This window comes from Dryobates pubescens, chromosome 3, assembly GCF_014839835.1.
Source record: "Dryobates pubescens isolate bDryPub1 chromosome 3, bDryPub1.pri, whole genome shotgun sequence".
NCBI lineage: Eukaryota > Metazoa > Chordata > Aves > Piciformes > Picidae > Dryobates > Dryobates pubescens.
Window position 1 is genome coordinate 41,603,139 of NC_071614.1, and position 14,801 is coordinate 41,617,939.

Sequence of the window (14,801 nt, forward strand, 5' to 3'; positions counted from 1 at the left end):
ATCTGACCAGAAGCCCAGAAGCAGTCAGCTAGAAGGGTGAGCAAAGGAAGCGAAACCTGCCCAAAGTTCCAGCTGCCCCCAGGACTTAAGACCTTACTCCCACATATCCACCAATGAAATTCGTTTAGAATACGGTATACTTACAAAATATTCAGCCAGAGTGTCCCTTCCTTAAAGGCACAGCCTCAAACGGTCACAATCATGCAAGACACACAAGCCCCAAGGCTGCAAGTACTGATGACACTGAATGATGAACTGTCCAGGTGATAATACACCATGCACACTTGACTACTACAAATGGAGAGCCACAGTCAGACTTGCTGAAGACGTTAAGTGACGTACGCTCTAGAGTTGTACAAGCGTTCACTTTCGAATCCTGTTTAGACATGTCTTTCCATGCTTACACAGGATCCAGTAAAAGGATGCTCTAATCCTAACCGGCAATAAGCAATAAATGTGATTTCTGCTAGTAAGTCTTGCCTTTTTAGTAGGCATTTATGACAATCTACTTCTTGCTTTTAGAACACCCCTAAGACAACGTTGTTTCAGCAGCAATAAATGCACAGGTTAAATGGTCCTGTAGTTCTGCAGATGCCTACTCAAACACCTAAAGATATTACTATGTACGCTGAAATGTCCTTTACCACAAAACCACTTGTCTATTAAGACCTCAATTTAAGGATACTTGGCGAAGTCTACACTTGGCAAAGATAGGCAATATATGCAAAAAGTTCAGCAAAGCAAGGGATTGCCTCATACTAATCTATCCATCATTTTCCAGCAATCCTGGCTCACTGGTGAGGTCCCAGAAGACTGGAAGCTGGCCAACATTGTACCCATCCACAAGAAGGGCTGGGTGGATGAGCCAGGGAATTATAGGCCTGTCAGCCTGACCTCAGTGCCAGGCAAGATTATGGAACAGGTCATCTTGGGGGCAATCACAACACACCTGCAGGATGGCCAAGGGATCAGGCCTAGCCAAAATGGATTTAGGAAGGGCAGGTCCTGCCTCACCAATCTGATCTTCTATGATCAAGTGACCCACCTGGTGGATGTGGGGAGGCCTTTGACACCATCCCCCATAGCAAACTCCTGGCCAAGCTGTCAGCCCATGGACTGGATGGGAGCACACTGTGTTGGGTTAGGAACTGGCTGGAGGACCGAGCCCAGAGAGTGGTGGTGAATGGTGCCACATCCAGCTGGCAGCCAGTCACTAGTGGTGTGCCCCAAGGATCAGTGCTGGGCCCTGTGCTCTTTAACATCTTTATTGATGATCTGGATGAGGGCATTGAGTCCATCATCAGTAAATTTGCAGATGACACCCAGCTGGGGGCAGGAGTTGATCTGCTGGAGGGTAGAGAGGCTCTGCAGAGGGACCTTGACAGGCTGGACAGATGGGCAGAGTCCAACGGCATGAGATTTAACACATCCAAGTGCCGGGTTCTGCACATTGGCCACAACAACCCCATGCAGAGCTACAGGCTGGGGTCAGAGTGGCTGGAGAGCAGCCAGGTGGAGGGACCTGGGGGTACTGGTGGATGGTAGGCTGAACATGAGCCTGCAGTGTGCCCAGGCAGCCAAGAGGGCCAACGGCATCCTGGCCTGCATCAAGAACAGTGTGGCCAGCAGGAGCAGGGAGGTCATTCTGCCCCTGTACACTGCACTGGTTAGGCCGCACCTCGAGTACTGTGTCCAGTTCTGGGCCCCACAGTTTAGGAAGGATGTTGACTTGCTGGAGCGAGTCCAGAGAAGGGCAACGAAGTTGGTGAGGGGTTTGGAACATAAGCCCTATGAGGAAAGACTGAGGGAGCTGGGGTTGCTTAGCATGGAGAAGAGGAGACTCAGGGGTGACCTTATCACTCTCTACAACTACCTGAAGGGAGGTTGTAGACAGACGGGTGATGGTCTCTTCTCCCAGGCAGCCAGTACCAGAACAAGAGGACACAGTCTCAGGCTGCACCAGGGGAGGTTTAGGCTGGGTGTTAGGAAGTTTTACACAGAGAGAGTGATTGCCCATTGGAATGGGCTGCCGGGGGAGGTGGTGGAGTCACCGTCATTGGAGGTTTTCAGAAGGAGACTTGATGGGGTGCTTGGTGCCATGGGTTAGTTTAGGTGGGTTGGATGCGATGATCTTGAAGGTCTCTTCCAATCTGGTTTATTCTATTCTAATGTTAATATTTGACCCTTGCACAGAACTCAGAATCTCCTAGGACTACATCCAACATCATAGACTATCAGGAGGCTGAAGCCCTGCACCTACTTTAAAAATGCCTACAACCAAGTTGCCTACAAGTCACCTGGCTGGTAGATATCACAGGGCACACTGCCAAGAATGCAAGAGTAGATACAGAGCATATGCAGACAGCTTTCCAACTCCCTGCCTTAGCTCTACAGCATCTGACCAGGGTAGCTGTATTGTGCCTAAGCTCTCGTTAGCAATCACAGAAGAGGAGCTACCTAATTACTCATGGCTGAAGTGTGCTACAACAGCTGCATCTGAAGCACTGCCACAAGTCTTTGTGCAGAGTAACCCTGTGTACCCTTTGTCCACCAGTGTGAACCTGCTGTGCCTCACAACCTCAAGGCTGCTCTGCTGGACAGTATTATTTGCATGAAGAGATATGTCCTCTCATGTCTATGCTCCTGTCTTTACAGACTCACAGAAAGGTAGGGGTTGAAAAGGACCTCAGATGATCACCTAATCCCATTCCCCTGCAAGTATACCTAGGCCAGGTTGCACAGGAACACATCCAGGCAGATTTTGAAAGTCTCCAGGGAAAGAGACTCCACAATCTCTCTGGGCAGCCTGTTCCAGTACTCCACCACTGTGGCAGAAAAGAAGTTTCTCCTACAGTTCAAGTGAAACCTTCTGTGTTCTAGTTTGTACCCATTGTCCCTTGTCCTACCACTGGGCACCACAAAAAGGAGCGCAGCCCCATTCTCATGACCTCCACCCTTTAGATATTTATATGCATTTATAAGATCCCCTTTCAGTCTTCACTTTTCTGGATTAACAGCCCCAGGTCTCTCAGCCTCTCCTTTTAAGACAGATGCTCCAAATGCACCATTATCTTTGTGGCTCTCCCTTAGACTCTCTCCAGTAGTTTCCTGTTTCTCTCAAACTGGGGAGCCCAGAACTGGACACAATACTCCAGGTGCAACCTCACCAGGGCAGAGTAGAAAGGGAGGAGAACCTCCCTTGACTTGCTGGCCGCACTCTTCTTAATGTGCTGCAGAATATCATTTGTCTTCTTGGCCACCAAGGCATGTTCATGGTGACCTTTTTGGCCACCAGCACTCCTAGGTCCTTCTCAGCAAAGATGCTTTCTAGCAGGTCAACCCCTAACCTGTACTCATGTGCGGCATTATTCCTCCCCCGGTGCAGGACTTTGCACTTGCCCTTTATGAGGTTTATACATGGATGTGCAAAAAGCCAAACAAAAATCATAGTATATTCAACATGCCTGGTGACTGATCTTCAGTCTTGCCCTCCCTTGGTTAAAAAAAAAAATAAAATAAAAAAAATCAGAGTACAGAACAGCCCATATATATTTGTTGTCTTTTCCTTGATAGTAATAAGGAATATGCATGCAGGTGATCAAAATGTAGGAGAAAGTAAGAGAGGACATAAAATGCTTCACCTCATTTTTATGATCCCTCCAAAAGTTCCTAACTTTGAAGCTCACAGAGCAGTAGCTGTTTCTATCATGCCACAGGATTGAAACAACTTAAACTATCAGAACGGTCACAATTGTTAATGAATCTAGTGAGTTACTACCCACTGCACTGAGTAACCTGTGTGAGCTTTCACAGCACTCAATAAGAACATGGAGCAGCTTGAAAGCTAGTGAAAGGTAAGTTTATTTCCACCAAAATGAAGTTTCACTGATGGAAGAAAATTCCCCATGATTCAGGGCATCACAGAACATTTAATGTTGTCACACAAAACAAATGTTCCTGGGTATTAAATAACTGAGAATTCCTAGAAGAAACAACTTGACAAACAAAACCTTTACAAGCAAATAGATGAGAACCAGAAAGTCTGACAAACATACTTCACAACTTCACAAATCTAAGTATCTTACAAGGGTTGTCCTGTTGTAGCTTTGGTTTTGTGTTTTCCTTAAATGCAAAGTTCCTACTAGCATATACTGTATGAAAAGATAGCTAGAGTGCTGTAGTACTTCTATTACTTTTCAAATTAAACTAAAACAAGGAGACAGTACAGGATGCAAAAGCATACAGTCTACAAAGGGCAAACAGGAAAGAAGATGGGCATATCACAGAAACAAAGCACTAAAGATAACCAACACTAAAGTTTTGCTTTTTACTTTGGGCACTGTGTGTTATTTTCCCTCTGAGCCAACAACATCTACTTCTGAAATGAGTTAATTCCAATACTAATTAACAGTGTAACTGGAAACTATTTTACTTTGTAATTAATACTTCAATGTAACTGCCCATTAAAATGCTGCTAACATTTACACCCACAATAGTCTTTTTGTAAAAAAGCACTCACAGAGCTGGATCACAAGATGCAGCATGACTTGATACCAAACATCACAGGTTGTTAAAGTAAAAACCTTTACAATCTACCTTGGAAACAACATTGTGCAAACATATGGGTAGTCATTTGGAACAAACATCAGAGTTAGGCAAGAACAGGGCCAGAAAGTTGTCACCACAGATAGAAAGCAGCAAGCAAGTACAGGGTAGAAGCAAACACACACATAACTGCCCTCAGGTAAATGAAATCTGTAGAGTTAACATGCTTTCCAAGAATTTAAGATATTAATGTAAGGAAAAATAATTTATGTGGGATTTAAAAGCAACACACGTTTATGCAGTCTTCTTTCTTTAAGATTAAAAAACCCTTCTTAAGAGATCAGTAAGTTTGTACATGTAAGTTTTCCTCTTCTACCCTAACCAGCTTCCAACACCACAGTAGTATGTACTTTGCTTTACTTGATAATTCTTGTACTCCCAAACCCCATCTCTCCTTTGAAATATTTGGGCAAATATTCACTTATTTTATACTTTGAACCCTGCTGAAGCTGTGAATTCTCATTTAGTCCAGCAGATTCAAACCAGTCTGTAAAACAAAGACAAAAACTAAAGCAAACATTTCCCTGCAGCCTAAAATAATATAAAATTTTGTAATAAACCTAAATGGACTTTTATGTCCTATCACTATAAAAAGGGAAGCAAGTTTTCAAGTATGTCCAAACATGTAACACACAGATTCACTCAACAGCCAGAAATACAATACAAGCTCCTTATAAGTTCATCCCTTACTATCTTCCAACACAAAAATGCAATGAAAGGTAATTTTTGCTTCTTCCTCAGTGTAAGCAAATAAATCACATTAATGGAGTTTGGGTCAAGAAGTGGCCTTGCTTTGACTCAGTGCCTTACTATCAATGAAATTATGTGGGGGCATTTTGTAAATACTGCTTAATAATGGGTTGTGCCTCTTTGGGACATCTCAAGGCATGAATATAAGACTCTTTAAAATTGAGCAAACAAACAGAGACACTTATTACCAAATAACTTCTAATCATTGAGGTCATGTGCTCTAACAAGGCAGCATTCCCAAAAAAAAAATTAAAGAAAAAAAATTGATCCCTAGATAATGATCACATAGGGAAAAGTCATACAGCGAGAATGACAAGGCAGACAACTAAATGCTACTTAGCGAAAAATGAGAAGGAACTACAAATAAGACTAACATAGAAAAGAACACAAAGCTAAAAAGCCCCTTCTTAACAGAAGGAACAAATGAGGAAAATCTAGAAGAAAGCTTACCCAACTTAGCAAAGGATTAAGATGTGCTTCATTCAGCAACCAATCTCACAGTTAACTAAATTAGACTTTGGACTTCCAGAGGGCAATCTTCAGCTTATTTAAGCAACTGATTTGGAGAGTACCCTGGGTAGCAGCCCTTAAGAACAAAGGGGTCCAGGAGGGTTGGATCTACTTCAAACAGGAGCTCTTGAAGGCACAGGAACAGGCTGTGCCCACGTGCTGAAAGATGAGCCGGCAGGGAAGGCGACCAGCCTGGATGGGCAAGCAGCCCTTGAAGAAATTAAGGGGAAAAAAGAGGGTGTATCCCCTTTGGAAAGGGGGAGGAGGCAACTTGAGATACGTTTAAGGATGTTGTTAGATCATGTAGGGGAAAAATCAGAGAGGCAAAAGCCCAGTTAGAACTTAAGCTGGCCACATCAGTAAAGGACAATAAAAAGCATTTTAACAACTATATTAATGATAAAACAAAAGGGCAAAAAGAACCACCATTCCTCATTGGACCTGGAGGGGAACATTGTAACTAAGGATGAGCAAACAGCTGAGGTACTAAATACCTTCTTTGCCTTCATTTTCAAGAGTAAGGCAGAAGGACTTCAGGATAACTGGCCTCCTGAACTAGTAGATAGGGTCAGGGAGCAGTATAATCCCACTGAAATCCATGAGGAAGTAGTTAGGGACTTGCTGAGCCATTTGGATACTCACAAGTCCATGGGACCAGATGGGATCCATCCCAGGGAGCTGAGAGAGAGTGGGCAGATGAGCTGGCCAAGACGAACTCCATCATTTACTACCAGTCCTGCCTCACCGGAGAGGTCCCAGATGACTGGAAACTGGCCAACATTGTGCCCATCCACAAGAAGGGCTGGGTGGATGAACTTGCAAACTACAGCCCTGTCAGCCTGACCTCAGTGCCAGGCAAGATTATGGAACAGGTCATCTTGGGGGCAATCACAACACACCTGCAGGATGGCCAAGGGATCAGGCCTAGCCAAAATGGATTTAGGAAGGACAGGTCCTGCCTCACCAACCTGATCTCCTTCTATGATCAGGTGACCTGCCTGGTGGATGTGGGGAAGGCTGTGGATGTGGTCTACCTGGACCTCAGCAAGGCCTTTGACACTGTCCCCCACAGCAAACTCCTGGCCAAGCTGTCAGCCTGTGGCTTACACAGGAGCACTCTGTGCTGGGTTAGGAACTGGCTGGGAATGGAGTGGCTGGAGAGCAGCCAGGCAGATAGGGACCTGGGGGTACTGGTTGACAGTAGGCCGGACATGAGCCAGCAGTGTGCCCAGGTGGCCAAGAAGGCCAACAGGATCCTGGCCTGCATCAGAAATAGTGTGGCCAGCAGGAGCAGGGAAGTCATTGTGCCCCTGTACTCAGCACTGCTTAGGCCACACCTTGAGTACTGTGTCCAGTTCTGGGCTCCTCCATTTAAGGACACTGAGACGCTCAAACATGTCTAGAGAAGGGCAACAAGGCTGGTGAGAAGTCTTGAGCACAACATGCTGCTCAGGGACGTGGTGGAGTCACTGTCCCCGGAGGTGTTCAAAAAAGGATTAGATGTGGCACTTGAAGTCATGGTTCAGTTAGTCACAAGGTACTGGGTGATAGTTTGGACTTGATCTCTGAGGTCTTTTCCAACCTTGTTGATTCTATGAATTTAAAAGAAAGATCAGAGCACAGCAATATTCTACAAAGGTCTGTGGTGTAGAGATCCCCAACACAGCCTTGCTGAGGAAAGATGCAAGTTGATCAGCCCAAGTTAAGTCTTTGCAGCTAACCTAAAACTCTGGAATTTACTGCTGCTACATTACAAAAAAATATGACAATGCTGTAGGACAATTCAAATCAGTTCAGCAGCCTGGGCAAACTAACCTTTCTGGTGCAAAAATCAGAGCAAAACATGTTGCTTTTCCTTGCAACACAAGAAGCCAGGGCAGTAGTAGCAGAGGTAAGTAAAGAGTAAAGTCAGCCCTACAAACAGAAATATTACAGCCAGCCATGAATAGAACCAGAAAGCTCACCCAGCCTCAACACTGGGTACCATTAAGAGCCAGTGATGCTTAGATGAGCAACTTGGACATCACTTCTAAATCGCAAAGGACACAGCACAGCGTGAAACCAGGACAGGTCTTGCCCTGTCTTAAAGTCATGCTTGTGACATTCCCCACAGCACATAGGAGTGAAATGCAAAATACTTTGAAAGAAAAGCTATAAAGCAGCTCATGGAACAGGTAGACTCAAGGGAGCAGCTTCATATGTATTAAGAAATTTATTTTATGAATGTATGTACATATTTTAAAAAATGTGTTTTAACTCTGCATTTATTCTCTGACCCCAGCTACTACTCCAGACTTAAGGATGGGATAAGTGATATCAAAAGAAATAGGGACACGGAGTCAAAGACAAGAACAAAGAAGTGAACGCATACCTGCAGAGGAAGATTAAATCATTTACATCCTGATCTACTAAATACTGCAAGAAACAAGTGAACCCCAAAACAGTTTACTACACAGAGATAAATCAGAGCAGACAGAATGAAGAAGAATGGACATCAGCTGTGGGGGAAAAAAAAAAAAAAGGCATGAAACACCTAGTCATACAGACATAAGCAAAAATCAAACACTGCAAGCATTCCACATTCAACCTGTACTTTTTCAGCCTTTATCTATCAAAACCTCAAGCACCTCAGCAGCCAGCTGTCAGCCTATGTCCACCTCATCCACCCAATTCAAAGCTCACTGCAGGCAGATGTTCAAGTCTAAAATTAACCATTGTTACACTATAAAAACAATCTTTTCCTTTTCTGCAACCAGAAGGTTTTAATTCCAATCCTGACCTTGGTGAAAATTTCAGTGGAGTGGAATTTTGAAAGGAATTTGCTTCTTAAAAAAAAAAAATGTTCAAAGTTCATCTTTTTGTGGGAAAAAACTCAAAACCTCATCCCTATTGCTGCAGAAACATGATTAACAACTCTCACAAACTACTAGAGCAACAAGTACTTTGCATCCATGGGAATTCAACAGAGCACATCTGAAAAGCATAAATCAAAGCTATTAGTTTCAAGGAATTGAGAAAGGTGAAGTCTTAATAATATTTAACTTTTTACTAAAATACAAACTCATGAATTTCATTTTACCCCAACTTCTTTCCATTTCCCCACCCAGTCAGAGCCTGGCTGAAGCTGCCACATGCCCTCTGTGGACTTCCCCACAGGAAAGAGTTAATTGGATTGGGATGCATGTTCCTGCGCTCTTTCTCAGAGGCAGGCAGCTGGCTCATGCACTAGAGACAGAGTCCTGTTTTCAGGGAAAGATATAGGCAAGCCAGAAGTATGGGCTGGCAAGCTCAACTGCTTGGAAGAAAAGCATACAACTAAAGACCAAAGGCTCAGAAAATGAGTCAATGAAGCAGTCTACACATTCTAGGCACACACCAACAAAGTAGTGGAAGGAAACAATCAGCTGGTCCACCTGAAAAATTCTCTGGGCATGAGAGGACTGCATGTGGATCCCGACAGTGAAATACACACTGAGGAAATAAAAAGGGATTTTCATCATGTCTGGATGATATAGCCAATTAATATATTCAGTAGTAAGTTATGAATGGAACACTATGATAAAAGTCAACAGTGGATTAAATTAACTCGGTTTCAGATATTGGTTCTACACATCACTGATTCTGCATACAATATTTGTCCAACAGCTTGTGGACAAATTTGTCTAATTCAATAGTATGACACAGAGTAACGACATAAATTATTATATAGAGGTATTATAAAGGTACGAAGTATTCTTAGCATGTTCTGCCACCTCTCTGCCATGACAGAACACCACTGTAGTGATCTCCTGCATTCTGATTTATTTCCAAGAAGCATGACCCCTTTTTTTAATCAAAGAGCACAAAGATAAAGGCTCAGATTTAGCAAAACAGATGGGTTTCTATCTCAAGGTATCAGATACTGACTGATCCCAGCATAAGGTAGGTAACTGAATACTTCTGAAGAACTGGACCCAAATTTAAACGGCAACCGATATTTTCTCAAGTGAGGAGCTAATATTTTAACACTGGAACTCTCCTTGATGAAAAATAAGATTATATTTTAAAATAATAAAATTGGCCTGTAGCATGTCTAGCAAAGTCAGAGCTCTTCAGATCTAACTGGACACTGGATGGAATCTGTGTAATTTTCCTGTGTACTACAAACTCAAAAAACTCAGAAGTAAGAGAGATACAGGAAATGTGATGAATTATTCCGAGGTACTCAGTCAATGCTGATAAAACCTGACCATCTCAGTACCATTATCTTGCGGCTGTTCCAATGCTGACATCTTTTTTCCTCTGTCTGGATCATTACAATTGTGGGAAATAAATTTGGTGTAGACAAGTGCAATGAGAAACAATGCTATGCTACCAAACTCTCACTTGTAGCTGGCAGAAGGCCGGATTAACTCTTAACTAAGCAAAAATCTTTCTGTAAGCAGCAATGCCACTTTTTTTGATTGTGTCACTGTTTACAGATCATGCTGAACACATTATTAACACTCACTTTCATAGCCACAAAAGGTGTTACTCCAACATTTGGCAAAAATGAAGTACTAATGTATACATAAAGCAGGACCACAGCACCTCTAACAGCCACCACTTATTATGCTTTCAACACCTTTTAGAGCATCTAATGTTGCAATGAATTTTCAACCATAGGAACCAACCTACACCACCATCACATCAGAGAACCCTTAGCTCACAGGCATGCTCTATTCTCACACCAAAACATTAATTGCTTTAAATATCTCAAAACTATTGTAAATAGTAAGCACCAAACAACACAACTCACATTAAAAACAAACAACAACCAAAAAACAACCCACAAAACAAAAACCCAACGCTAACTTCTAATGGTGCTCTGCATGTATATTTATGAACAGCTCTCCTGGTGATTTCTGCAAGAACAACATTTCTCTGTAACTTCTAAGAGTGTCACAGATCCCTAGTTCTGACATGAAGCAAGTCATTGAGAGAGCTTAAAAAAACCAAGCCAACAAACATTCTGAAGAAAAATGTTTTGCTTTTTAAGTCATGTGACACAACTCTATTATACTTCCTCAACATATGCTAGTTAAGATTACAAAAAAAAAAAAAAAAGCACTAATAAAATGGAAAATACTGAAAATAATTCATACTGGTTAGTTGGAGCTGCATCTCTTATATGTGTTTGCAAATGAAGACATGTGTTTGATAGGCTATTCAAAGTGACTAGAAGTTAACACACATTTCCACAATGACTTCACCAGACATGGAATCTGTCTGCAAAGCATGAAACGTTTTTTCCCCTCTTTCAATCCTGGCAAAAAACCCCAAACCAACTGAACTCACCCAAAATAAGAATACAGTTCTGGAAACATCAATACTAAGTAGTATGCAATAAGAATACATTTCCATCCTATTTATTTTAAATAAAACACACCTTGCTAGTGAAGTTAGATATTTGTAACATGAATCTTAGTAGTTTTTTTTAATTGTTCTGTTGATTTTATTTTGCATTTACATCTCTTGTATTTGGTTTTATACATGCACACACAGGTCCTCCTAAGTGAAATATAGTAATCACAATATGAGGTCAGAGATGCACAAAGTCAAAGCATAGCATATACAGTGTCGTGAAAAGGTCCCTCTTGGCAGCTCTACATTAAACATTCAATTTATACCCTTAGTAGTCAAAAAAATTACTGGTAAAATACAATTACAAGAATATGTTCTTCAAAATCACTTTGCTTCAGTACTAAATTTGCCTTCCAGCTGTCCAACATTTTTGCCAAACACAGCTCTACATGCTAAGTGTATGGTCACAACTGACAAGTTACTTACTATAATCCAAGGGGGAAAAAAAAGTAAAATAATATGCTTCAGTGAATGCATCACATTCTTATTAAAATATGCTAAAAATTCACTCAAGGTTTTTTCTAAAGAGTTCAGTTCCACCAAGTCTGCCATGTTTCTCAGTAATACAGAAATGAATAATTGGGAGTTTCAGTTGCACAGAAGTAGGTGACAAAGACAACACTGTTTTCAAAAGGATGCAAATTGAAACTTAATTGTGGTAATATGTAGATCTTTTTACACAGGTTACACAAGCTGGATACTGAACAGCAAAAAGTTTGTAGTTTTTATTAATATTTAGTATTTCTAAACAGAGAAAAAGGATGCCCATCACTGAGCAGTGTTCCTAAGGAACAGCTGTCAACTTATGCAGCTGATGTGTCTGTCCAGTCATCCATAAGCCTACATTTTTTCATACCCATACAAATAAAACATGTGCTTCTCTGTCAAAACTTGAAAGTATCAGAAAGAAAGGAAAAAAAAAAAAGTATGAATATTTTTACACTATTAACATATTTGTATCACTACACACTTGACAAATGTGTTACTCTCTGGCATTACAGGAGCTGGCAATGTTCCAGTCAAAACTATGATTAACAAAATGTCACTATAGAAATTTCTCTAACAATCAGAGTTTTCAGTAAACAATTTATAAAACCATGTAAAAATGTTTCTTCTGTGGTCTTGGACAAAAAATACTCTATACTCCCAAGTAAAACATCAGCTTTACTGCACAACTGCTATCCACTCTAATTTGGAACTGTGAAAAACATAAGTGGAAGGAGTTAAAGGATAGTGCATTTGCTCAGTGAACAACATTTTGCGACTCATGTATGATCCTTAATTTGTATGTCACACAAACTAAGATATGCATTAAAATCTTACTCACCAAGCAAATGTATTCAAAATTTTGTTTGTGAGTGTGATTTACAGTAGAATGCACCTTTATGCTTCTCACTGGAAATCTATGAAACTATTTACAGCCATTCAATTTTCCAATTAAGACCTATGTATCATGATTCAACCAGTATTACACTACACATCCTGCAAACACATCACTCAGGCACAGAACTATGAAGTACCTACTATGCTCCCATGTCTCTTCTTACCTAACCACATGACTACTTCAAGTATGAAAGGCAGAAGTCTACTAAGGCAGGTATGGGGGGGAAAAGGAGTTTTCAGAAGAAAGCAAAACATGCAAGAGAAATAAGACAACGTAAGAAAAAGAACCACAAACACACAACCAAAACCAACTAACCAAAAACAAACAAGGCACTGTTTGCACACACTTACATTTGCAGCATGACTTCGTTCAGAAACACGCCATCCACCAGTGCCACATATTCCTCCAGGTTGGTCCCATTTCCTCCAGCTAACGGTCCAAATGTCTTAACCTAAAAACATAACCATCACCACCATGACACTAACTCCACCTTACTCTTTGCCACTAGGCATTTATCTTCAAACAATAAGCAAATAAATGAATAACGTGTGAGGAAAAACGAATTCTTACCCAAGTGACAAGAGGGCTAGACATGAACTGCTCCATAAGGGGTGTGAATATTTCATTCTCCATTTTACAAAAAAATGGTTAACATCAATGTAGCTCTTCTGATGCAAAAAAGTGCAAGTCCTTCACTGTAGCAGCCGTCTGAAATGCTCCAAGGATTTAGCTGGAGGAAGTGAACCCCATTTTTGTCAAGCGACTGGCACTAGGATTTATCTTCCTTTAAAAAAAAATAAAAATGTAAAAAGGCATTTAAGAGTCCTTCTAGGCGTATTTCAGCTTTCCCATTGATGTCTGTGCCTTCCTACGTACCGAAGAGGTAGAAGGAAGGAAAGAAAAGAGGGAGGCTGCTTAGCTACTAGGATTCTGCATCAGACAAAAAAAAAAAAAAAGGAAGGAAAAAAATCTGCTTCAGCTGCGGCAGCTCCTCAGAAAGCAAGACATTCCAGCAAAACTCTGCAAGCGCATCCTGCCCCTTGCCCACAAAAAAACCCCAAAAACCCAAAAGAAAAAAAATCCGCAAAACCGCCCCAAACAAAACCACACCAAAAAAATAGACTGAGGGAGGCAGAGAGGCAGAGACCCCCACCCCCACTCACAGCTAAGCCTCCCAGGCTGCTTCTGCACACAAGAGGATCTTTCTGTCCCCCCTCTACAATAGCATACGCAGCCCGCGGAGAGGAAACCAGCCCCAGCAGCGATGAGACGCTGTATTAAACCAGTTCCTTTTTCTAACCCCTTCCCTTTTCTATCGAGCTACGACACAAGATAGGGACAGGACCGGCACACGCAGCCTCGCCCCACAACCTCGCCCTTCCCCCGCGCTAGCCGCTCCCCTCTGCTCTCCCCGCTCCCCGCAGCACCCTCCCGCTCCCCCGAGCCCCCCAGTCCACTTCCCCTTAACGCCAGGCTCCAGCTGTTAGCCTGCTGCTGTCCTACCACCTTCGGCTGCAGGCTTCCGCGGCACCACTTCGCCTCCCACCCCTTTCTCCCAAATAACGGCCACCTCGCCTCAGCCAGCCCCAGCGCGCCGCATCACTCGCCCCCTCTTCCCTCCCTGCCTGCCTCTCTGACGGGCGATTCTAGCGTATGAATCCCTCCGCTCCTTTCTGTGTGCGCAGCCAGTTATCCCTCCGCCAGCCCTGGTCCCTTCCTCCGGCCCCCCTCACCGCCGCTCAGGGATGGCGGCGCTATTAAAAAGGGGCGGAGCCGAGATGGGGGGAAACCGCTGCAGGACTCGTGCACGCGCGCTGCGGCGGTGGCGGCGCGCGAGCCCAGTGACTACGCTGCATGAGAGGGGCGGCGAGGGCGGTTGAGGCGGCCTCTGCCCCGCAGCAGCTGGAGGATTAGGAGAAGCGGCGGAGGACCCGGCACAGGCAAATCTGCCCCCATCCCCCGAGGTGGGGGAGGGAGATGCTCTTCGTGAGGAAAGACTCGTCGTGGGGGAATAAAGGCGGGTGGGGAAGGGGAGTCCCTGAGGAGAAAAATAGGGGATTAGTTCCCTATCTGTACCACAACCACAGGCTCCCTCTTTTCAGGAGAGGACAGGTTTTCTCCCGACGAGGTGAAATCCTGACACACCCAGGTATACGCGAAATCCAGCTTT

At 43.0% G+C, this 14,801-nt stretch overlaps 1 protein-coding gene across 1 annotated transcript in view; it reads right to left on the reverse strand.

The window, feature by feature from the left end:
* Window positions 1-14,335, reverse strand: part of CCDC88A (coiled-coil domain containing 88A) — an 87,520-nt gene extending 73,185 nt beyond the window's left edge. The window contains exons 1-3 of the mRNA XM_054180039.1: window positions 14,138-14,335; window positions 13,202-13,415; window positions 12,982-13,082 (exon numbers count right to left, since the gene is read on the reverse strand). Coding sequence (XP_054036014.1) covers window positions 12,982-13,082; window positions 13,202-13,264 — 164 coding nt within the window. The 5' untranslated portion in view covers window positions 13,265-13,415; window positions 14,138-14,335. The remainder of the gene's footprint in view (window positions 1-12,981; window positions 13,083-13,201; window positions 13,416-14,137) is intronic.
* Between the last annotated feature and the right edge of the window lie 466 nt (window positions 14,336-14,801).